Source organism: Paramormyrops kingsleyae, chromosome 11, assembly GCF_048594095.1.
Source record: "Paramormyrops kingsleyae isolate MSU_618 chromosome 11, PKINGS_0.4, whole genome shotgun sequence".
Taxonomy (NCBI): domain Eukaryota; kingdom Metazoa; phylum Chordata; class Actinopteri; order Osteoglossiformes; family Mormyridae; genus Paramormyrops; species Paramormyrops kingsleyae.
The window spans coordinates 18,933,528-18,959,115 of NC_132807.1; the positions used below are offsets into that span (position 1 = coordinate 18,933,528).

The following is a 25,588-nucleotide window of genomic DNA, read 5'->3' on the forward strand; positions in this document are numbered from 1 at the left end:
CGAAAGTGCACACAAAAAAAACCCCTTAAAACTTTAATGCTGTTGTTCACTTGCATTAATTAGCATAGTTTTCTCACAACCAAAAAATATGTTTGCTAAAGTGATTGGCGTTTGTTTCCAAAATACTCTGCAGTAGTTTGGGTTGACTAGTGAGTTTAACATCTGTATCACTATTAGTATCAGCGACTAATAGTAACCAGTCACTACCTGCTCCCAATTTACAGAACTCGCCTTGAAGTATCTGTGAAGCTGGTAATGTTTGGTCAGAGTCTGTCACAACTCAGAGGTCACATGGAGACTGGTGCATACACTGTCCTTCCTACACTAGGCGATAAGCCAAGTATTGATCGTTACTGGGATATTAAGTAATGAAAGAGAGATTATATAAATGCCCTAATGTCTCACTGTCTGGCACACAAACCTGGTCTTGAGATGTACTGGTTACCTCTTCATCTGTGTATTTTAAATATCTATCCATCCATCCATCCATCCATCTTAAGGCACCCAGGTTTGCTAGGCAAGGTTGTGATGGTTCTTTCCATGAACTTCGCAGATGTTACATAAGAGAGGGCACATTTAAAGATCACTGGAAAGATTAATTTATGCAAATTACCAGAGGCGGAGTTCAAGTACGAAGCGACATTAATGCTGATTGTTTTGTGATGGAAAGTGCTGGTACTCACTGCTGCCATATATATGCTGGTACGTCCTTCCTCCTGATTTGAAACAACGGCAGTAATCACTCCCTAATTGGTGAAAGCCAGGGGAGGTGCCCAGCTCCGTGTGGATTTTCATTTCTCAAATGCTGGATTATTGTAGCGTGAGCCTGTGGGCTGCGTGTTGTGTGGGTGGATAGAATTCCGCATTTGCATTCATTTTGGCGCAGGATGACAGGCATGCAGGTAAAATCATGCGCCATTCGTCGGCGTGCACCAGTGCAGCGATACTTGCTTATACTGAAACAGAATGATCTCCTTATATTACATCCCTAAGGGTGTCGGTTTTCTAGGGATAACTGCAATTCTCTAAAATGGAGGGCATTATTTACTTGTTTGGGGTATACAATTTTGTTTGCTATTATGGTGTATTTGACAAATAAATTTGTAAAAATCAAATCTCGCCTGTAGGGCTATGCATTCGTTTTTTTTTTTTTTTTTTAACAAAAAAATATTTCAATGTCCTTTAATATTTAAATCTTTCACATTTCATTTTAAATAATGTATCCGAAGACTAAATGTTTTACAGTATTCAGCATTTATGTTTACTATAAATAAATGTAACATTTAATAATTGTCCATAACTTCAGTCCATAACTACTCGATGCAAAAAAGTAGCCCAAAGTGCAGAAGTACCAGTGCTATTCTTATAGTTTCTTCCATCTATCTATCCTTCCATTTTCTATACCTGCTCGTCCTATGCAGGGTCCTTATCACAATGAAATTCTAGTCTCCTTCAGAATACATATCAAATGCCACTTATCACAGTGAAAGACTCCTAGTCACCAAGAGCCTTACAGAATATATCTTGAATATGTAACATGGGCGAATTACAGATCTATCTTCTTGGTTTACTATGCTTTTTCATTTCATTGAATTCTAGCTTTGTTGCTCCCCTGCAGATGCAATATGCTTCCCTTACACTATAAGCACTAGGACTGGAAAACATCTCCAGTGACAGATTCTGTGCTTCTGCGGTGAAACCTGAAGTCAGCCCTCTGGTAAGGGGTTAACATCACCAAGATGTTTTGTAACCATTTGCCCAAAATTCCTCTGTAATACAAAAGCAAAATGGCTGTAGCGTTTCAATCAAATCCAGTATTTTATTTCAATAAACAAACTTCAAACGACAAGAGTGGAAAGCAATTGATAGGTGTCACTAATAAAGTATTCATTACACGGGGAGATTCAGAGAGGCAGCCCCCAGCACCATCTCTTTGATGAGATGGACTGCACCAGTAATTTCCGTGGAGAGTTCCAATCATTGTCAGAATATCAGGGCTTTTTTTTTTTTAGAGTTCTGAGAATGAGGGTGAATGGAGGAGTAATCACGCAGCCCCCAGTTCACCACCCTTAATCGATTTCCACAGCTATGCCGCGGGCGTGTTGGCCAGTGAGTCATCCCCGCCGTTTCTGTGGGCATGAGGAATGCGGAGAGGAGGGGAGCGAGCCGGCACAGTGTCACGGTGCCGGCCTGGTCCGCTTACACATCGGCACCGGTGCTGCCGCCCACCGATCGAGGCTTCCTCTTCCGCAACTTGTACACATGGAATGTCTTGTTCTGGAAGACACGCTTGAAGAGCTTGGTGTAGGCTGGGTCGTCAGCTTTGATGGCCACGCAGAAGCGGGGATGAGGTGCCTGTATAAGGTCGGGCTCATTCTCACCAGCGTCGTCCATGATCTGAGGAGCACGCATGCAGATGTTGGGACAGCTGCACGGATGGTGCATAGACGGCTGACCCTGTGCTCAGACCTCCAGCTTCACTTCAACCTCATTTTTCATTTTAATCATACTGCTTGTAAACAGGATTTTCCCTTCCCTTTTATCCCTGTACCATGAACTGTGTATTATCGATGTACTAATACAAGTATGGCCACACTCCTGTTAAGTGCTTTACGGCAGCTGTGTTGTAAAAAGTGCTATGTAAGATTAACTGAATTGAAACAATAAATTGAAATAACACTGATGATTATGAAATAAAAGTGATAAGCTGAAGACTAACCGTTTTTGGGCAGGATAAAAGCCATTTTTTGAGAATATATAAAGCCGGGTCTGTAGTGATTTCATTACTGTACTATTCCCTTGATGTTCAGATTGTTTCTGATCTATAAAAATTTGTCCCAGAACTTCCAGAGGTGTGTAATGAATGTACAGTGGCACTGTATCTACACTCTTTACTCTGTCTTTGACACAGCTGACTGGGCAGTGGTGGCTTAATGGTTAGGGAAGTGCACTCGTAATTAAAAGATTGCAGGTATGAATCCCCAACCAGCAAGACACCACTGAGGTACGCTGAGCAAGGTACTGCACCCAAGCACTGCTCCCCGGGCGCTGAATTAGCTGCCCCCTGCTATGTCACATATGGGTTAAATGCAGAGGACACATTTCATTGTTGTGTGCTGTGGTGTGTCAACAATGACAATCTCTAATTCTAATTGGGGGGCAATGTGCCCATATCATGGGCATGGCTAACCTGCATGGGGCACAGGGAGTCCGCAACAGCCGCCTGCCCCCCCACAACAGCCTCCTGTACTTTCTGCATCGGCCGCCCACAGCAGAAACCCATAAGGTAGGTGTGTTTGTTTGTGATGTCATCGGGATCACTTTCATCAGGCAGATGTCATGTGTCACCGGCAGTGACTATTAAACTGCGCTGCACTGAAATGGACCGAAATTTTTCAGAGGGATGTTCTGACTTACTGTGATTGTTTTGACATTTTTATATATTTAGCAGATACTTTTGTCCAAAGTGAGGAAAGTTTGGGGTCAGGGAGCAGGTTTAGCCAGCACCCTGTGCTCTGGGAGTATCTCCAGTATAGGGCCTTTATTAAACCTCCATACGTGATACGATTACTCTGCTGGCCACAGAATTTAAACCCACAACCTTCTGCACAGAGGCACAGACTGCTAACCCACTGAGCTAAACACCGTCCCAGCCTTGCGCCCTACGCTGCCTGGGATAGGCTCCAGACCCCCCGTGCCCCAGAACAGGATAAGCGCACAGAAGATGGATGAATATTCTGTCTTGCTCCACTTATATATTCTCCTGCTCAAAAAGCATGACCGTCTCTAAAACGAGTCTTTAGAGAGCAAGTGCAATATCATCTCCGTTTCGGAGGGCACACATCCAGTAGCATGTAGTGTCAGCAATCTGAAAGCAGAGCCGTTGTCATTTGTGCGTTTTTGGGACATCTGTCACATGTTTCCTTGGCTTAGAGACCAAGATGGCCTTAGTCCAAGTACCTAATGTATTGTAAATCTCAGGGAGTAAGTGTGGGCCCCCTCCACAGTCACAATGACACCTCCTCAGAGCCAGGAAAGATGGTTTGAGGGCATTTGTGCATGCAGGTCCCCTGGCCCAGCTTAATCCACCCTGTCCCTGAAAGACTTCCTAACAAACAAACAAACACACACACTCACACACATACACACACACACAGTTAATGTGTGAATTTAGACACTTTCATCCACATTACTGGCAGATGGTTTAGGACTCAGGGCCCGAGATGAGAAGGTTGCTGGTTTGAATCCTGGGGTCAGCAGGTTGATGCAGGTGAACGAGGCCCTACTGTAAACGTCCCAAAAAGCTACACGCTGGCTGACCCTGTGCTCAGATCCCAAGCTTCACTCTCACCTGAGCGTGCGTGTGTGTGTGTGTGTATAAACCAAGGAGACCACGATGGAACATCTGAGAAGAAGCATTCCAATGTACCTATACTCATACAAATGGCAAATCAAAGCATCATTTCATGTTTATCTCAGTTTTCTCTCTCTCACTCTTGCTTAGACACATTCTCGCAGAGATTCCAAGACATTTACTTCTCTGTCTTGGCAGAAAGTTCTTCCCGGTCTTGGTGTAAACGCACACAGGACTCCTGGGTGGATACTCACGTGCCCATTGGCCACATCCAGGAGGTCACGTAGACGGCAGCCGCGCCCGTGCCGACGCTCGTAGCAGATGCTGTCCTCCAGGACCACATAGTCAGCTCCCACTGCCTGCAGCGTCCGGTACACAGCCCCAGGCGACTGCCGGGCATAGATCTGGTATACCTGGAGAAGGATGTCATTACATCATGTCACATGACTGGATGAATGTCTCCCCCAGCTGAGAATTCAGACATCAATGGAGAGTAACAATAAATAATAAATGACAACAAACAGTGACAGCACAAAGAATGTCAGATAAAGTATTACATGGAATTCCATAGTAAATACAGTAGATAGAAATAAATCGTATTGCGCAGTGGGTTGTGCAGTGAATGAATGAAACTGCCAGGATTTCACTTGTTCCTGGGTGATGGGGCTCATGCTTCTGTGAGTAGGAGGTGTGGAGGTTCAGGAGGAATGTGATTAAGAAGGTCCCACTTTCTGCCTTATTGAGATATGCGAAGGTCTCACTTCCTGCCTTACCAAGATACAGCAGATGATATGATGGAGCAGGTCTCACTTTCTGCTTTATTGAGATATGCGAAGGTCTCACTTCCTGCCTTACCAAGATACAGCAGATGATAGGATGGAGCAGGTCTCACTTTCTGCTTTATTGAGATATGCGAAGGTCTCACTTCCTGCCTTACCAAGATACAGCAGATGATATGATGGAGCAGGTCTCACTTTCTGCTTTATTGAGATATGCGAAGGTCTCACTTCCTGCCTTACCAAGATACAGCAGATGATATGATGGAGCAGGTCTCACTTTCTGCTTTATTGAGATATTTCAAGGTACCACTTCCCACCTTGCTGAGATACAGCAGATGATATGATGAAGTCTCACTTCCTGTCATGTCACTTTCCATTCTCCCCGACGCTACACTTTCTCCTCTATTTGTACTGCTCTGTTTCTCCTGTGGTGCCAGATTACATTCATGCTTCCAGTGCTTCTACGTACATCTCCATTTCTCCGCACACGCATACAGAAATCATCCCCCTCACTGCCGTACACTAATCACACACCGACTTTCCGATGGAAATACTGCTGCTGTTTACCTTTAAAAGTCCCCAAATATGTGCTTTAGTGAGCTGCTGGGCCCTCAGAGTGGATAAAGGTGGATTTCACCTCGACATACAGTAAGTTCAGTCAAGTGGGTTGTATTGTGATACCATACAGGTGTACAGTGGCACGAAATGCCACTCCCCAGGACCACGGTGTGACACACAGACAGCGAGTGACAGGGGGAGGACTGTCACACGGCTTAAAGTGTAACACACAGGACAGTGCAAAAACAGGGCAACTGGACACACGGTTTACATACATTGTAAGTAAACAATAAATAAGAAAACAGCAGCATAAAGGGTGGAATAAATATAATAGATTGAATAAATATATAAATATAATAATTTTAAGTGACCAGCGCCTGCCTGCGGAGACCCCTGGACCTGAGCCCGGCTTGGAAGGGTGGAGCGTGGCCTACCTCCCGTGTCCTCTCCCGCAGCGCTTGGTCCTCATAGTGCGGGTGGTTGGTCAGGCTCCTCCCAGTACAGAGCTTGATGCCAGCCAGGAGCTGCATGCTGCCGGCAAACACAGCCCCCGCGGGGGTCTTGGAGCTGGGAGGAGGTGATAGAGAAGCTGCATCAGTCTCACACTCGCCGGATGGCCGGCACATAAATAATACAGGAAGCTGCACATCCGCACCGCCTGAACTTACACAGAGGCCGGCAGATGGCCTAGAAACTCAGATCCGCAGCAAAAAAAAATAAATAAAAAAAGTCTGCAGCTTCTGAACAACAGCGGAGCAGATGTTGCATCTCCGAGAAAAACGTTGCTCAGCTGACCCCAACCTTAGCGGCTGCGTAAGACCCAGGCGGAATCATGTAATTAGAAACCCGCTGCATTTTATGGATACATCTGCTGAGGAAATAAATAATTGAAATCGTCCTTCTGCATCTCCGGCTACACGACCTTGAATTTCAATATTAGGAGAAATCGTTCACTCTGCCGGACTCAGGTTTACTAGCGAGTCCAACACGGGCTGTACTTGGTGTTTTAAGTGGCCTTTCATCTCCGTTCTGAATGCATATGGGGATCCCGTTCCCCTTCCCTCACACACTTGTGACTTTCAGACTTTCACTTTTTTCACCCACCCATAAAGGAAAGTTTAAACGAAGTCCAATGTCTGAAACCTGCTCGCGGAACGCTCAAGGACTCCTTATCTAGCAATAAAGGACCAGCGCGGCAGAATGAAAGGACGTCTCTGGGCACAAAAATGGAACTTTCATGGGTCTAGCGGAGCACGACAAACGCTACAGAGTGAGGGGCGATTCGGGGCCCGGCACCGAGCCCTCAACGTCATTGCTTCTTGTGTTGGGGGTGTCCTGCCAGTCCTAGGTCACGACTGGCTGCTTTAATTCAAAGATGTTGCCCTGGGGAGTGAGACGGGGGATCTGACTCATGCTATTTCTGGTCCCTTGTTAATCGCTACCAGCCTTGTCACTCACTCAGATGAATTTGTACTGCAGCTTTAACTGGGACTCGAACACTTGTGACTCCGAAAATCTTATGTCTGCAGCCTGTATGCAACTGCAGTGCTGCTCCTCCCCACCCCCGATATCTTATATTAGCTTCAGTGTTCTCCATCATTGTGCCCCCACCCGCGTAGGTAACTCTCATCCTCACCATGTCTGCTTCCAGAAGAAATTTTAAATGTGTTTCACAGGGTAGAGTCATGTTACAATGAAATTAATAATTACCACAGGATGCAGTGGAGGTGTGTTTCTGTTACCTTTCTGTTTTGAAAATAAGAAATTATTTTCAACTAAGAAATAAATTAAGTTGGTGGACATTTTAAATAAATTATTTTAATGTAAAAATTGAGGTATACAGTATGTTCAGACTTCATTTCTAGTTTTAAATTCAAATTCATGGTCTAGAACTGGACTCGGACTCACCGCCCTCGGACTTGATCTTGACTCAGACTCGGCTTGTTAAAGATATGGTCTTGGCTCGGACTCGGACTCGGACACAGCACTGCTTTGCTCAGTATAGAAAGTTAGCAGAGCAGGTGTTATGCTGATATTGTTAGGAGTGTTAGGAAAATTGCCAGTCATGCAGTCTGTAGTGTCACAGTTTACCAGTAGGTTTTTGTTTATGACCCGTAGTGTTTTCTGTACAGTGAGAGTCAAGGCTCTGTTTTCACACCTTCAGATAGCAGTTTAGGTTCACTGCCTGAAGCCCAGGGGCCTCAAAACGGGGCCAACAACTCATAGGGAGTTTACAATAAATGTATTATTTATCTGTCTTTCACATGCTCTTGTTTTTTCCTGTTTCTCCGATAATAAACACAGAACATATGCACGCAACTCTAACAGTACAGGAAATATTTGTATTTTAATATTAGACAAAATATAATTATCATGTCAGGCAAAACTTCTACATCAGTGCACTACACTAAGGGCAAAACAGTATGATCAAGTCCAGACTAACAACACTAATCTATACATTTTACAAAAAAAAAAACACACTTATTACAAATGCACTATTTGATGACAATACAGTGACTGTTAGACGTTACTGTATATGCCTGATAATGTTTCACTTTATTCCATGGCATCTGTATGTTAAATTGACCTGAATTGGTTACACAGCCTTAAGCACAGCAAAGATCTACAAGCTACTGTAAGCAGTTTATTAGTATTGAATATCAAGAGAAACCAAAGTATCAGAAAGACCCATTTCACTGCCAACAGTTCTCAGACATCATCGTTCCTCTTAGAACCTGCTCAGTAGAACCAGGGGGAGGGTGGGTGGGTCAGAGATGATTCATCATGGCATCTCATTAACAAAGTGGCAGCAATTTATAATATCCATTAACTGGCCAGTGAGCCAATCAGCAGGCTGGTCGTGCATGACAGAGTGATGGTTTGACCTCTGACCTTTGCGTGGCAGCTTCTCTGGGCGGGCGGCCCCTCACGGTGACCGAACACGGATAATTACTGAATATCCAGGTGGGATACTCCAGAAAAATGGCTGATTTACATTTAATTTCGGATTTATATTCCGTTATGTAAATGTCATAGTGTGTCGCCCTCCTGCCCTAGTGGCATTATAAAAACTGATTACCGGCATTAATATTCGAGTGGGGGTGCCCCACGGAGGCAGACACACGCCGACAGGCATGAGAATGAGTGTGCACTCCGACGGGGCTCCTGCAAGGGGAGCGGCTCAGCTCCTACCCAACACAATAAGAGATCCTCAACTCGGACATTACTCTGCATCTTAGCAAGGTAGGTGTCAGTGGGGGTGGGGGGACACCGTGAGGGGAGGGGATTTGTTGAGTGACCCAGAGGGGAGCGGGGATTGGGGGGAGGGTGGAAGAGCCTCTTGTCATGCAATTGCCCTCTCTCACCGTCTTCGAGCTCTGCCGTTTAGCAGACTCACGTAAAACGATGAAGATACTTAACATGTTACGATACCCGACAACACAGCGGTGTCCGTGGCAATTAGAAATCTCACGCTGGCTGGATGAGATGCTGTTCGCTTAGCCAGAGGGAGAAGCATTAAACGGAGGTGATTAGGGCGCCTAAGTGACAATAATCCCAGCGACACTGTGATCCCAGACCTCTGTTTGACGCATTAAACAGAAGTTACAGCCGACTGCCTCCAGCTTTCCTCATGTTCTCGGCACAAAAGACGTATTATACAGCAATATAAGAATAATTTGGCCTTTCGGTACTGGAGAGTACTGCTGGCTGCATTAATCATGGAGGAAAAGACGGGCGATTAATTATATAGCACGCACTGTGCAAGACGATGTCTGAGCCCTGAAATCTGAAGGCAAATGTGCGAAAGAGCGGTAATGAAGAGATGCACATTAGCCTGACCTCTGTGTTTTTGTGGGACAGTTTACTGAAACCAAAATGCCTTCCTCTGCATTGCACAGTGGGCTTAAGTCATGCGTGCAAAAACAAGGACAGATGTGGGATCACTGAACATGATGCTCACTTAGCTCCTACGTGAGGAAACATTTGCAGGTGGATGATACTTTGTCTCACTAAATGGATTTACTCTGGGAAAGGTTCTAGGAGCTTCTGGCCCTAGGAAATCCCATCTGAGAGACGGGACACCAGGCTGGCGTACGCAACCGTAAAAATGCCAAGCTGTTACCTCGGGCGTCTCTACCCTCCGCAGGATTGAGAATCCTGCTGCTTTATTACCTGTCAATGGGTGTGGAAAGGTCCCTTTCGTTTCAGCACAGACTCAACAGCGGACGTCTCATTACAGAACCTGGCTGGTCATTACCTGATCCAGGTCATCAGCTCCACAGTGTCGGGGTCGTAGAACTCCCTCAGTTCTGAAAGTTCCTCCGTCACTTTGGGCCAGAACTTTGGACATGGAATACAAAAATGGACAAAATTGCTCAAGTCTGCAAGTCAGTCCATTTTTCTTCAAGTCCTCTATTCTTAAAATCAAAAAAGTATACAAATGATTTCCCAGGTACATCCTGTCTGATGATTCTTCAGGTTTTGGTACCTAACGAATGCCTGGTGGAGAAAATGCTTGGTGGACAAAATTTATCAAGAGTCAGTAGGTTTTTCGTGTATTTCTTGGATAAAATATCTATTATTAATTACTCACTGGTACCTAGCAGAGTTCCTTCATGTTTTAAACATGCTATTATCCAACCTCTTCTGAAAAAACATAGGCTTCACGATGACTTGGATGATATCAAAGGTTGGATGATTCTAAATTAACTAAACTACATGACAGTAAATCTCAAGGCATTTCATCCCCCCCCCCCCCAAAAAAAAAACTGACTAAAAGCATTATGGGAAATCTGGTCTCCATATGTTAGGCCTAATGCCAAAAATCTTGGTATCATTCTCGACTCTGACCTTAAGTTTAATAAGGAAATAAATGCTGTGGTTAACAGGAGTTTTTCTCTAGCTCAGGACAATTAAAAAAATTAAGCCACACCTTTCTCATCAAGACAATTGTGCATCTTTTATGCATTGTACATTTCCTTTAGATTACTGTAATTCTCTGTACAAATGGGGCCAGACAATCATGCTTAGCCCAGCCACAGTTAGTCCAAAATGCTGATGCGCGGTTTTTAACTGCTGCAAAGAAGAGGGACCATCTAGCTCCAGTCTGGGCCTCCTTCCATTGACTATCAGTTCATACAGGATTCAATTTAAGATTTTATTATTTGTTTTTAAAGCCTGACATGGGTTAGCTCCTCCTTACATCGTCGATTTGCTATGCCCACATACTACATCGAGATCACCGAGGTTCTCTGACCAGCGCCTTTAGTCCACGCCAAGGTCCTGGCTGAAATTAAAGGGTGACGTCCATTTGCAGTAGTACCACCAAAGCTTTGGAATAACTTACCACTGCACATGAGGTGCTCTTCTTCAGTTTTACTCATGAAATCTACACTTAAAACTCATCTGTTTTCAATAGCATTTGATGAGACTTAAATGTATCAAAGGGCAGATCGTGTGTCTGTGTTTTATGTCGGCCTCATGCCTTGATATCATGCTGTGATCTTATGATCTATGTAAATTACTTTGGTCAGCAAGGATTGCTGTTAAAAGTGCTATATAAAAAAATGACTTGACAAAACAGTTTTCTGATAAATACCAGCACTGATTTTTCACTTATTATTATTGTTGGGTTTTAGAAAAGGGGTGGGGGGGGGATGTCCTCTTACCTTAAAGTAAAGGAAGATCAGCACGGAGACGGGAGCAGCGTACCGGATGAGCCTTAACTGAAAAGGAAACACGAGACCAAAATAAAGCCAACAGAGAAACAAGACACACGACAAACTGCAGGTCAGCGCGTCAAAACCGAAATGCTTAAACTTAAAGACCAGCCTTTCCCGACAGATTAAAAATAGACAGAAAGGCTTTTCACCACCTGCTCTTTGTATGAGATTTCACATTAATTACACGGGAGTTTGCAGAGCCGAGCTGCCTTTCAAAACTTTCAAAGCATTACATCTGCATGATAATATTCACCATTATCATGCATTTATAGCGGAAAAAGAAAACAACAAGAATGATTTTAGGCTCACGGCACAATGGCTTCAACCTGCCGAGACCTGAATCAGCAGGCATCTTGTTACGCGGCCATTTTAACTTGGAATATCTTTCCCTTATGGCACAAGAAATTACAATAATTAAAAAACATCTTTCATGGCTGCTGCCGACAGTATATACACACACGCCGGCACACATGACTGAACCATTTAGAAGTAACAAAAAAGGGATTAGGATGTGAAAACGGATTAAAAACCAAAAATTAATGCGCAAATAATACTATGTTTATATGGTGTATAAACTCGTCTAATCTTCTACTGTATTGCATATATGAAATGATGAAGGGCAGATACAGGAACCCTGAACAGAATAAGGGGTGTAGATGGATGGATGAATGGATGGATGCTCAATAAAACAAAAATCTGTCAGGAAAGAACTGTTTTATTAGAAACTCTTGTTTAACAGGCTTGATGATTGATTTTATTATTTTAATTTCTCCTTCTTCTGAAGGTGACAGTTTTGCCATAATATTATTTTACAGTCATTTATCGGTCTATTAATCAAAAAGCTCAATTTACCAATAAGTTTGCCTCATCTTCTCTTATTAATACTCAATGTAGGAGTGAGATATGAAAGTCAAGAACCACTTCGTAAATAATGAATTACAGGTTATTCAGCAGGGTTCCCTATCCAACTCTTATTAATCTAACGTATGACTGAGTTGGGTTGGGTTTGTCACTAACTCCCCCTAGTGGCAACTCGGGGATTCTCAACATACATTACAGCATATTAGAATGCTTTGCCACCTCTGGCTGATTAAAGCTCAAATTTTACCAGATGGTTGTAAGGGTAACGAAAAGCCGTAGGTACGTTTAATTGGGTATGCATATATTTTGTTGTTTTTATGCTGAAAGAGGTAGAATAAATGGGAGAACAGACTGTTCAAAGCAAAGATAGAATAAAGCTGGTTCCCTTTTGCAGTTACGGCAAGGGCTCTAAATTCAGTTCATTATCGGTTCAAAGTGTTTCCATGAAAATTTGCAAGCAGAAAGGCGGTAGGTTTGTTTACATTATTTCCTTTCTTTCATACAAAAGCAGCAGAGGACAGCACACAAGCATTACTAATGCTGTTTCAGTTCACCTTTATCAGGGCCACAGCGGAGAAGGTTTGCCCACACAGCCAGATAGTTAATTGCCCTGCAAAACAGCGCCTCACCTTGGCTGGGGTGTGGCAGCAAAGTGTCCTCAGGCAGATATCCCACAGCTCCCGCCCGCACAGGCCGTAAGCAGCGAAGGCGCACATGTGACCAGTCCACAAATACTTCATCCTGCAGGAACGCGCCAAACAGCAGGCGTATTAATCAGAGCTGGCAAAAAACATATGAAACGCATCGCGCTGCATCACTGCTGCTCCTTCGCCCCCTAGCGAAGTGGCAAGATAGCTGGGGCCCCTAACCTGACCTGGACTTTTGGCTAACAAGCCCCGAGAAAAATGTCAGCAGAATTCAGCATTGTCAGTGACACCATTTATTAATTTAGCAGACATTTTTATCCAAAGCGACATATATTGAGAAAGCAGTGTCAGCCAGTCCCTGGAGCAATTTTGGGTTAAGTGCCTCACTCAAGGGCTCAATGGTGAAATCACTTTACCAACCCTGGGATTTAAACTGGCGACCTTCTGATCACAGAGTCCCAAGCCACTGAGCCACTCACCACGCTCAGCATGTAATATCAGACTGAGGGAGAAATTGTCTTAATTCACAGGCCTATAGACACCCCTGGCTAGACCCCTCCCGCAGGGCAGACATCTACCTAAGAAGCTGGAGCTCACCTCATGGTGCTATAGGCCAGGAGGCCAAAGAGGACCGTGTGCAGCAAGTTGTACGCCACGTCCGGACGCAAGCCCAGCGTGTGCTGGTCCGCTTCGCTCTGAGAACCTCTGAAACACAAGAATGGGGGGGGGGGTGAGGGTAGGCTCGGAAAACCTAAGGGTATAATCTCCTGACCTCATCCGTTTCCCTAATGTGGTCCAGAATTCAGTACCTTTTTAGTATCAGGACCCCAGGGACAGAGAATCTGATTAAGATGTAAGCAAAACACTAGAGGGATCGTCTAAATACCCACAATTTACAGAGCTAATTAAATGTAATTATACCTGGTCCTTAAGCTCTAACTGATCATTAGCCGGTACACTAACTTTGAGGAATGTCACATGACTTTCTGTGAGGCTCCGGTTTCCATCTAAGTCTAGGGCTCGTTAGAGGAATGGTTAACAAAATTAAAGCAGGAGAACAGGGGCAACAGGGCAGGGGAGCGTACATGAGATTCCTCAGGGCGATGAACAGCAGGACAGCCAGGAGGACGCTGGTGGCGCACAGGTAGGGGTAGAGCACCAGTGTCCCAGCCAAACGGTCAAACGTGTCCAGAGGCAACAGGCCGAAGGCCTCCTCACACAGGTACAGCTTGGCATCAAAGTCTCTACAAAGCAAGGGGATGGGGTCACATGGGGGGCACCACGCGGGCTACGGAATCCTCACAGGGACAAAATTAGAAAAAGTTACTGCGGTTTCCAAACTCAGAAAAACTCAGGCGATCAATCTTTTCTATTCTTGTGCTGGATTTTCCGCCTCTCCTGCTGCTGAAGGATATTGCCTCGTAAAGCTGCCTTCAACTGTTTGCATCCTTTGTGACTATAGATCAATATCCCAAAAGCTGCTACGCAATCGCTTCAGGCTTCTCCTGTTTGTTTAGTCACACAGGTCTGGCAGCTCTTTACTCAAAGGGCTCATGCTTTTATATCTTTTTATACTACTGGATCTTCTACTGCAGAACTTCAGGTGAGGAACATAACGGAGGTCAGGGAGGTAAATTTAATAAAATACTGCTGGTGTAGAACCAATATCAAAAAAAAAAAACCACAAAGGCATTTTAAATCAACTTACCTTGTTGACCCCAAGCCGAATTTTGCCTTTACAAACTTATAAATATGTTCATCGGATCGGAGCTGCAGGGATTTCTGGGAAAGGACAAGTGATGCGTGTCACTGAACTGTTCCATATCTCTACAGAAGGCTTTTTCAGAAACTGCATATAAATATTACATATGGGCGATGGAACAGGCTCTGTCACGGAAGGCAGAGGCTTCTGGCCGAGATAAGAGGAGTGACTCACCTTTGTTAAAAAATTAATGGTGAAGGTTAGGGCCAGCACCAGGAGACCGCCGAGAACCAGCCTGGCCAGCCGCGAGAGCGGACCTCCGCGCTTTAAGCCCGCCTGAAAGCGAAGTGAGCAAACAAACGACTGTGGGGGTTGGCAGACGAAAGCGAGGCAGTTCCGGGCACGGCCGCGGGGATTCTTTTAAGGGGCACTATGTGAAAGGAGGGTCAGAAGCCCACAAAGGGGGGGGGGGGGGGTTATCACAGGGGGATAGCAACTGGATTTAGGCAGGCTGCAGTTAAACCCCTTTCCCACACCTCATTTGCTCATCACTTTGTTTTTGTTTTTTTGCAACATACTTATCCTGCGATTTCAGAAAACACACATTCATCGCTCGGCCAACATGCAAACCTGCAAGCCATGTGACTGGCTCTGGGTAAATGGGCTTTGCTTGGTAACAGGTATGAAGATGACAATGAATAATAGTAATAATCATAACAATAATAACAACAACAATAATAACATTAACAATAATAATAATAATAATGCACAGTGCTGGCTGCGGTGGTGATTACCATACACTTGATTTGGCTCCCCCCAGGTTTGAGGGCCCCTGTTGGCCACAAGCAATAACTACACTAGAGGGGGGGGGGGGGGGGGGGCGGTCCCTGAAGTCACTTTTCGAATGGGGTTCCGGGTTCCAGAAGCGACACACCTGCAGCTGGTGCTCGTGTAGCATCAAAATGTTATTACCATTGAAAATGTTTTCTTTTAAAGTTAATCACTTGCTTCTGTAAGGTCCTGGCAAAATCTTTGAAGGGAAAGCTAAAAGCGGCAGCAGGCTTGATTAATTAGACCATTCAGCTCTACCGGCTGTTAAAAAATATTATATATATACACAATAGAAAATGTCAAATATCAAATGATCCCAGCAACACTGCAGCTGACAGTCCATTTGTGCAGCAGATTCTTTTATCCAAAGCATTTTCATATAGCTTAGAATTTACAATTTAATCTAATTTGCACAAATGGATATTTTGAGGCTGTTCGGGTTAAGTTCCTCACTTGGGGCTCACAGATAAGCCTAAAATAATGAGTGCAACTGTGTTCACCTGAGGGAAGTTTAATTCAATCGCAAACGGAAGCAAAGCGACCGCTCTGAGAGGCGGCCTCAGAGCCCGGCTTCTTCACCTGGAAGCGCTTGACCAGGAGCGTGGAGACGAGGAAGCTGACAGCCAGGGAGCCCAACAGCATGGGGTTGCAGAACTGCAGGAGCCACACCACCAGAAGGCTGCTCAACTGGACCACGTACAGGCGCGCCACCTATAGGACAGACACAACCCAGCAAAGGCCCCCATCAGCATCTCAGTGGAAAACATCACCTTCACCTCCCTTACTGCTGAACCTTCATAACAGCATTGTGACCATGACAGCGGTCCAAAAAGTGAGGAGTAAACACGGAGTAAACTGGGAGTAAACAAGAAGTAAATGAGGAGCCCCGTTACCTTGTCGGGAGAGATGAGGTCGAGGCAGTCGAGGACAAAGAGTCCGAGAGCTTGGACAAGCAGGATGAACTGGTTGAACTGCCAGGTGAGGGAGAACCAGAGCGTGGAGAGGAAGACCAGCAGAAGCACGGCTCTCTGTGCGGGGAAGGGAGAGCCAGCAGCGAGAAGGCTTAGTACACAGCGGTCGACTGAGGTTAGCGTGACATCACACACAGATAGTGCTCCAGCAGCACTGATTACACAGAGACCATACAGAGCGGACAGCGGAGGACATCAGTTACCATGTCTGAGCATCATGAGAGCGCTATTGAGTGCTTACCTGCTGAAGTGGCTTCAGCTGGGGTCTCAGGTAATACGTGATGGAGGCCACTTGCAGTGCGAAGAAGGGCAGAGACCAGTTCTCCCTCAGTGAGATGGTGAACTCCACACGCGTGGTGTCTATCCTGCAGGCGGCCGGAGAGGTCAACACACGCAATGGCCAGTGGCAGGTTCATGGTTTCCTGGACTCCAGTGAAAGAGTCCCTTCTCTCCCCCTCCACAGATGTTACAAAAATGAAAAAAAAATAGCCACCGAGCAGAGTCCTAAGATTGTAGCTAGATGGTTAGCAGAACATACTGCATCAGTGTAGTGACTTTTTGTGGTTACCAGACCTCAGGGGCCCTAGGGGGTGGCGAACGGCCGGCAGGATGACGCTGCCTACCTGTTGAGGATGTACCACGATGCAGTGAGAGCACCGGCCAGCCAAGAGTCACTCAGGAACCAGCTGGTGGCATAGAGCGAAGTGACGTAGAGAGCTTGCAGGGAGAAGACGGTGTAGATGTAGAAATATATCGGCTCTAAGTATTCCTGCAACACACAGAAACAGAGATAACGCTATAGGGCAGACTGCAGGGACAGGGTCTCATACACAATAAAAATATACATTTATCTGCGCATTGCCATGTTATTCAGGATGTGAGAAAACTATCCGAGCAGCTCCTGTACTCAGCTTTTCAGGAGCGTCTTATATTAGGATGCTGGACTTGCACGCATATGGAACATACTGCTGATCCATCAGATGGATCCTCTAACCGTGGCGTTTCCAGCCATGGTTCTGTGACACCCTGGGGCTCGGTAGCGCACCTGCAGGGGGTTTGCAGATGTCGAAATTCCGGCATTTCACACAATGCCAGAAAAGAAGACGTTCTAAAAGGGGAGCCTTTCCTGAATCAGAGCGCAAAAATATTAAATATTTAAAGGAACCCTCACCTGGTCCTTAGGTACTAATGTACAACACTGGGAGCGGCCAATTGCTTTAGGGCAGGGGTAGGCAATCCCGATCCTGGAGTGCTGGAATCCAGCAGGTTTTGTATCCTTCCTGGTCTGTGAGGAACCACACCTACGAAGCGGGGTTACCGGCTTACTTGTCGGATTTAAGGTAGTCTAGGCAAAATGTACGTGAATGAATATGAAGTCCATTTAAACTGTGGTACCTTAAATCCAACAAGTTACCCCAATAAGCCAGTAACCCCGCTTCGTAGTACAGGCCACTGATCTCAGGCAGACAGTAACTCATCAGGTAGGATGACACCCCGGCTCTAGGGCCCGTCTGCCCCTGCTTTCTCAAAAAGGTGTGTCACTATAGATGAAAGCGTCTGCTATGTTATGCGATCAGGCATTGGCGGTAGCGGCCCCCAGTTCTGGCCCGTTTCCATCTGGGAGTTCCCCGGCTCAGAGACGACGCAAACCCCTGTGCTAATAAGGTGACTCCCTTGAACACATAAAAGTCAGAGCGACTGTCACAGAACTGTCAGCCAGTTTGGACTTCAAAGGCTGTTCCTTAAAAGGGCTTCTGTCGTACCTGGACTGGCAGAAGCCTGTAGAGGATGCTCAGGAACACCTCCTGGTATATGTTCATCCGCTGTAAGACGTTTATGGTCCTCCTGGACTCAGTCTTGTTATCGTAGATGAGTTCTAACAGCCCTGACAATGAGAACCAGCACAGGTTAGTCACTCACAACAACGTCTACTTTATTCCGCATGTTTTTTTTCCAAATAATTACTGAATTATGTTCATGAAACTATACAAAGGCCATGTTCAACGCACCTGTTGCATCAGGTCAATGTTAGATGAATGGATCAAAGTAACAATGTTTCACCATGTCCTCCAACCAGTACCAACGCAAGATTTGATTTAGCCAGAGATCCTTACTGCGTTTCCTGTGCAAGGGCCCACATAGCTGGAGGTGGACAGCCCCAGCGAAAACCCTGAGCTCATTACTGTCCACTTATAAAGTTCCACTTTGTTCCCTCACAGGATGACGCAATGGCTATTTTTACAACAGACCTACTATTACATAACCGATAAAGAGAACCAGACTGTAGACAAAAAAAAAAAAAAAACAACCTGACCAATCGCCTGTTTGTATCAGAACCTCCATTACCCAGATGTTCTGCTATAAAACAGAACAGCCTGCAGGATAAGAACAAGGGGAAACCATTTTCCTAATTACCACTTTATGGAAAGCAAGGAAACAGCCGGGACCTCACCATGGTGTTCATGGGTCGGTCTTCTGAGAAAGTCTACTGAGCGACCCCTGCAGCAGCCAACAAATCCTGGAAGCGCAAACAAGCCTGCGGTGCTAGGTGTCCGTACCTTGCTCGATGGAGGAGGCCTGGATCATCTGTTTGTAGTAGGAGTAGTACAGGCCGCATTCGGTTCGGAAGGAGATTTCACGCTCAACTTCCTGAAACGCGGGGAGGCAGCGGGAAGAGATGTGGCACGTGAGCAAGGGGGTTAGACATGCACCTCAAACAGGAACCATATGGCAGCCTCAGGCAAGGAGCACCACAGACAAACCTGGATGATTATTTAACGAAAAACAAATGGACACAAGAATGCACTCGTCTTCAAAATGCCGGTCTAAATGTGACACTGCTAACCATAAACCACGTAGCATCTCTCTTGGGACCCCCGCCTCGGACAGAAGTATTAATGCACTGAACAGCTGTGTTCCTGAGGCTCAATCCTGGCTGATAGAGGGTCCATCAGGGCCAGGAGGAGCGAAACAACAGCCCAGTTTTGGGAGCAGGATGTCGGAGCAAGGCGGCGTTCTCACTGGGTCACCACTTACCTTCAGGTGAGAGAACCACAGCAAGTTCTCGTGTATAGAAAAGACACAGAAAGAGTGGGAGGCGCCCAGCAAAACAGCAAACAGGATCCCCAACGTCACGTCAACAGCCCACCAGCAAAACGGGGCCCTTGACTTCTGGCTTCTACAGTCCTCTAAGCTCCCCGTGGCAACAGACCTTTCCAAAGATCCCTTATCATGGAAAGTTCCTGGAGCATCGCCCAGCTTGCACTTCCCTCGTCTTCGGACATCCATGCCGCCGTTCGATCAGACCTCCCTTCCTCAGCCGCTGTGATTCATTCCTGCTGCCTCGTACCAGGTGCCTCATTAGGAAGTGGTGTAAATCAGTAACTGGCGGCAGCTTGCCCCCAAAACACCCCGCTAACTCCTTTCCCAAGACCCGGAGTCACCCATCGCTCCTCGTTAAAAAAGTGAGCCTGTCCACTTGCAAGCTGCAGATCCCCATCACCACTTCCAGTCCCAGAAAAAGAGCTTATCAAGTAATATTTTAAAAGCTGGGAATCAAATGCGAGCAGCGCTGGACTTCTGCTCAGCTCGACACTACAGAGCCGACTGATCCCATAACACAGTTGGGGAAGGAGGATACACTCTGCCACTTGTGACCTCAGTCGTAAAAAAGAATGTACATGGAACATTGTTCGGAAAATGTTGAGATCGTTTTTCAAACCGCTGATATATTTAAAACGCGAGCTGCTTCAAGCCCGGCATAACTCCGGAAGGCGCTGTAACTGTCACTGCAGTTATTTCATGCACAATGAATTTACAAAGCCTGGCAACAGCTGCTTCCAGCTCCGCAGCGACCTTTCGGGATTTGGAGGTGAGGGAGGGCAGGTGCACAGTTACCCAGTTATTCATGCAACAACGACAACCAGCAAACCTGCAATCAGCCCAATTCAAAGCAATTCACACAAGAACCATTACGGTTGACAGTGCTCCAAAATGGAGAGGAACGTAATGCTGTTTTTCTTATGATAAAGCATATAAGCAAACCCTAAGTCTACCATGGACAATGTACAGTCACAGAAGATTCTAACGCTGCATTAAAAAAAGCTACACTATCCATCACCAGCAAGGTCAGCTGCCTCATCATTTGTTTTCCTCATGAAAGCAAGACAGGATACAGCCTCCATGCAACTATGCTTTGCAGAAGCCACATCACTAGGAGCATGCAGCTGACCCAACGCCGCCTGTGAAGCTCATTTCCAGGAGAAGCCACAATGCAAGTGGGGGAACACCACGCCGCCGCGGCTCCAGATCACAGTGCCAGGCCGACGCAGGCTCAGGTGGTACTCTGGCAGAACCCTCCCGCATTCCCGTCACGTCTGATAAGCGTGGGAATAAAGAGATCAGCAAGAACAAAACCGAGATGCTCTTCCTGCTGGCTAGATAAACGGTTTCTTCCACGCTAAATATAACAACAAAGTACATTTATGTGGTTCTAACAGCTTCTTGATTTTTTTGTGTACTTTGTGAAGTTTGTTTTTAATCCATTGTAAAACTTGCTCATTTTAAAAGTGCTAAGACATTACTATAGCAGCCATATGTGAAATTATCAGTGTACTCCAGAATTACTCATTAAGTAACCATTTCCCATAATGCATTCCACCATAGACCAAAATCTAAACAGAACATAATAGATTTGGAGGCAAATGTATAACAGTTCCTGCAACGTCTTATAACAGCTCATTCGCTGTTTTAAAAAAAAGCTTCCCTTTCGTTTAAAATCTCCACAGCATATGGAAAACAGCTCTCAATGGTCTGGAGCAAGAGTTCTTCTGAAGAAGTCCAACAGAAACCGCAATAAATTTACAAGCCACACATCCATAAACCGTTTGCCTCCATTCGCCCCATTAAACGCAAACACAGAGCAGCCCGTGTTCCGGAAGGCTCCGTGTCCCACATCAGAGTCGGGAGGCACTGTGCACACAGTACAACAGCACAATCTGGAGAACTTAATCTCACCAAGACTGCATGGTGAGAAAAATCTCAATCCTTCATGGGGGGTAAATGCTGCCTTAGACATTAGACTGTGAAGATTGATCTGGACTGTGAGGAGGGGGAGGAAATTTCAACTATTGGCCTTGTGCATGACTGGGAACTTACCTTGATGTTGGAGAACCAGAGATCGTTTTCATGTAACGTGGCCATATATGTGCAATTCAGGAGGCCGAGGGATACTCCCAGCACGGCCCCAAACACGACCCAGATCCCAGTCCACCATGTCTGGAAGCCTATGGAGAAAACACATGGGACAGGAAGCAGAAAAACACACACCAAGAAAGAGCAAGGAAAAGTTAAACTTCTAACAATCTGGATCTTACATTTTGAAGGACAACTTGATGTCTATGCAAGTTTTTCCACTTACCGTTACATTCGCCACATTATTCAGGATTGTATTATTCTGTCACTGGCTTAATGATACACTTTGACAGGCTGCTGAAGCCAATGATGTAAAAGTGTCATTTTAGCCCTTAACCACAGGGGCCCTGTCACCACCGGCAACAAGTCTATCACACAAAGCCAGTGATCGCAATGAAATGGGACATATCCAGAGCCCCGTCCCCTGCATGGCGTATGACAGGAAAAAGCGGGGGTATTGCCAGCATTATGCTGTTTTTAGTTTATTTTATTTTTTGGCCAAACAAGCAGGAACCGGCCAGGAATTGTTTGATTTTTCAATTACAAGCAGGAATGTGGAGCTGAGCACTGATTGCAGGGTACAGCAATCCGCGGGCCTGGCTATTCAAAATGATTACCCGCCGCAAAGCAAAATGATGTCACGGCGCAGCGCCCGAATGCTGTCAGACAAAACAGCTATTTAAAAAAAATCTGAATACGGGAAAATGCATTATCATCTGAAAAATGGCGATATCAAAAACAACCTATTCTGGCCCATTACTCAGTCTTACCACAACAAATTTAAAAAGTAAAATAGCTGTACATACACAAAATGTTCAGGATACAGAATGTACAAACAAAATATTTTCAGATTGACAACTTGCACTGGGGGGAAAATCCCCCATGAAAGAGAGATATGACTTTTGGGTTTAAGATTATTGGAATAGATTAAGAATAGGGGTCAGAACTTGACAAATTAGAATTCATCACGGTCTATCATGTATAAGATGGTAGTGGGATAACAGACCTTTTCAGTACATGCTGGTATGATGTAACGAAAGGAACACAATCCTTAGTGACCAGTCAAACTGTACTACAAGGACCTGCTGATCGAGTAGCTATCAGCAACACATGAAAGTACTTTCCTGTATTTATATAGTAAACTGTACTCAGCCTAACTCGCCCAAAGCCACAGTGGAAGTGTGTGTTCTCTATCTAAACTGATCAGCAATATTAAAAACAAACAGCACCTGACCATGGGTGAATCTCAATACCAAGCACGCAAAGATCATACTTGTGGTCTTGACAAGACCGGTCTTGCTAACTTGCCTTGAATGAACACACTTGGGGCGCAATGAATCATGGGATTGGTCTCATTCGGCGATGATGCAACCGATGTGTCCTTGATATTTGGGCTGGAGCAAGACCAGCATCCGGGGATTTTTACCATTCTCTGTACTACTGATATTAGTATTGGAACTGGTTTTCGGCAAAACACAAGTATGGTGAAGTTGGCATACAGAGATTCACCGCATGCCTTACTCACTGGTTTGGGTCCTCTTCGCATGGTCCTCACGCGAGTCTGGAATTTGCCGCTCCTGACCTAAATCCTTCCGCTTTACGTCCTTTCTCTGCCTCAGGGTTGACATTCCACCACATCGGATAGTCCCTGGCCAACGGGACAGCGAGCGTCACTCATGCACACTGAAGTTAAGGCCTAACCCATATCAAGAAATACCAGACAGCATTTATGGGGGCTGAATATGGATCTATCAGCATAGCTCTATATTTTCAGATTCTGTTCAAGAAAGTCAGTTTCACAATCTCATCTGTTGAGTATAACCTTTAATTCACGTTATTTCAAGTTGGAAACAGAATGTTATAGTGTGATTTTAACTCCCACGTTACTACTTACTGAAAACAGAGCAGAAACACGTATGAAAGACAGAAATGGTTCATTGTCTCCTGGTTGTAACAGCCAGTTTGGCTCTTGTATCTTCTGAATAGTTGTTTGAAATTTAATACAGCCAACTTGCTATGCACTCGGTTGAATTTAACAAGTTCACTTTTTAACTCATAAAAAGTTTGTGCATTTTAGCCAAAAGTCTGAGTCTAAGATTCCTGTTTGGCTGACTATTTAATTACCTGTGTATAACATCCAGTGTGTATTTCAATGCAAATAGCCGTTTCTCGAGGGAATTAAAAAACAACAGTTAAATTTTGATGTTGAAAATAACTATAAAATACATGGGCCTTGCATTTGTCTTCTTTAACTGCTATTAACAACACTACATCCACTTATTATAAAGAATGGTTATTAATAGCATGTACTAATAATATATTAACAGTCCCCTGACAAATCCACCCACACATTCCATTCACCGCTAACTTTCAGTTACGTATACTGCAACTGGGATCGGATGAGAAAATGTAATATTACAGTAGACGGAGGCGCACTTTGAGCTTGGGGCATCTTATCCCGTATTCGGCGATCTCCATCCCGCTGAGTTTTAAAAGATCATCCGGACATATCATTCGAGGGATAAATGCGTGTGTGTTAACCCTCGTTATCCACGGATTTATCTGCATTTAATGCAGTCGGTTTGCATACTTGCATCCCGATGAACAACGTACGTCTCATCGCCCTATATTTTAAAATGAGGCTTGTCCATATTGTGGTTGTCCGTTTTAAAAAATAAAATAAAATAAATCACGGCAGCGGGGAGGGGAATGTTTCCACTCGCGGGCGACGAAAACATACGGAAAACGCATAAAAGGGCCAGCATGCACGGAGACGTGGCGGGTAACTTGGTTTATGGGTGCAGGATAACGGTCAATCGCGTCCATCTCCATTCATTTAAAGGCCCGCATCGCAGCGGTGTTTCCTACCAGCGCCGCAGCTCCGGTGTCAGCAGATCGCAGATCGGATCACCCGCTAATCTCGGTCATTTCCAAAGCAGGCTCGCGGCGCTCGTCTTGCACCTTTACGGGGCTTTTAAGCTAAAAAGGTGACACCTCCGGCTTTCTAACAACTCACCCCCCGTGGCTGAATGCGCAGACCGCTGCCGGACGCCGCTTCCTCTCGCACGGACACCGAGAAAGCGGGGCTGCTTTGGAGCGCTGCCTGTTTTCATATGTCGTCTCTCCACATGGTCGATGGGGAGATTTTTTTTTTTTTTTAAGAAAACCTTTTGTCTTGTCTTTGAAGTCAGTCAGGGAATATACAGTACTTATTTTTGTATCGTCGGGACTACACAAATATGGCAATTCAACCCAGCAAACAGCCCAGTGACATTAGTGCGGTCATGATTAAACAGTGTGGTGACATATAAACACTTAGAGCAGAGAAAACTGATAAATGTGAGTTTGTGCATTTCTCTCAGTGGATGCCAGCATTCAACAAATGTGTCTCTGGTCACCGTAGTGGAGGGATGAGTTTCAATATAACGCCGTTTTCTAAAAATCAAAGAAATATTTCAAGCTTTGAGACGTGTATCACACCAATATTGATTTGATTCGTCTACTTTCCACTAAATGCAAAAATTATTATGTTCCTACTCCCTAAGTCAGTCAGTGCTTTTCCAGTATTCTCCAAGGAAGACCAAACCACTCTTTCCAAATTTGTCAAAATATACAGTTAATTCATTCACACGAATGACTTAAATTTATTAATCTATTTTAGATCCAATAAAAGCTGTTAGCCGAGTTGTCCATCTGTTGGTGGCAGACAGATTCAAATATTTTGGTGCCAACGTGAATTTTTGGAATGTTAAGAAAATGAACACATTTATAATAATTTAATGAACAATCAGTATGCATTAAGTGTTACGTGGTTCCTTAAACCTGATTAATATGAAATCCAAATAAAAACAGTTTTTAAGGCAGTGTCTTTCGAGTGCTCAGGTGTGAATTATCACCTATTTCTTTCGATCTTGATAAATAATTTGAACATGTACCCATGCACATCTTGTTTGGAATTAAGTTTTCTAA

The 25,588-nt window shown here is 45.0% G+C and overlaps 1 protein-coding gene across 7 annotated transcripts; it reads right to left on the reverse strand.

Moving 5' to 3' along the window:
• Nucleotides 1–1,799: 1,799 nt before the first annotated feature.
• dpy19l3 (dpy-19 like C-mannosyltransferase 3) lies at nt 1,800–24,781 on the reverse strand. 7 transcript variants are annotated; one of them, XR_011993827.1, is made up of 21 exons: nt 24,636–24,781; nt 23,145–23,267; nt 21,584–21,711; nt 18,985–19,075; nt 18,190–18,311; nt 17,050–17,195; nt 16,668–16,791; nt 16,349–16,483; nt 16,035–16,166; nt 14,859–14,960; nt 14,631–14,704; nt 14,008–14,166; nt 13,520–13,627; nt 12,905–13,016; nt 11,361–11,417; nt 9,950–10,032; nt 6,126–6,258; nt 5,374–5,558; nt 5,128–5,204; nt 4,609–4,767; nt 2,257–2,397 (listed from the first exon to the last, which is right to left on the reverse strand). XR_011993827.1 is itself a non-coding variant. In XM_072718201.1 (19 exons), the coding sequence occupies exons 1-19, from the start codon at nt 24,730–24,732 to the stop codon at nt 2,200–2,202; spliced, it is 2,283 nt and encodes a 760-aa protein (XP_072574302.1). In that variant the 5' UTR covers nt 24,733–24,781; the 3' UTR covers nt 1,800–2,199. The 7 variants fall into 7 exon arrangements, 6 of the variants coding, with proteins under 6 accessions (XP_072574302.1, XP_072574305.1, XP_072574303.1 ...); XM_072718201.1 differs by lacking the exons at nt 5,128–5,204; nt 5,374–5,558 and having other exon boundaries at nt 1,800–2,397; XM_072718204.1 differs by lacking the exons at nt 5,128–5,204; nt 5,374–5,558; nt 24,636–24,781 and adding an exon at nt 24,488–24,629 and having other exon boundaries at nt 1,800–2,397.
• Between the last annotated feature and the right edge of the window lie 807 nt (nt 24,782–25,588).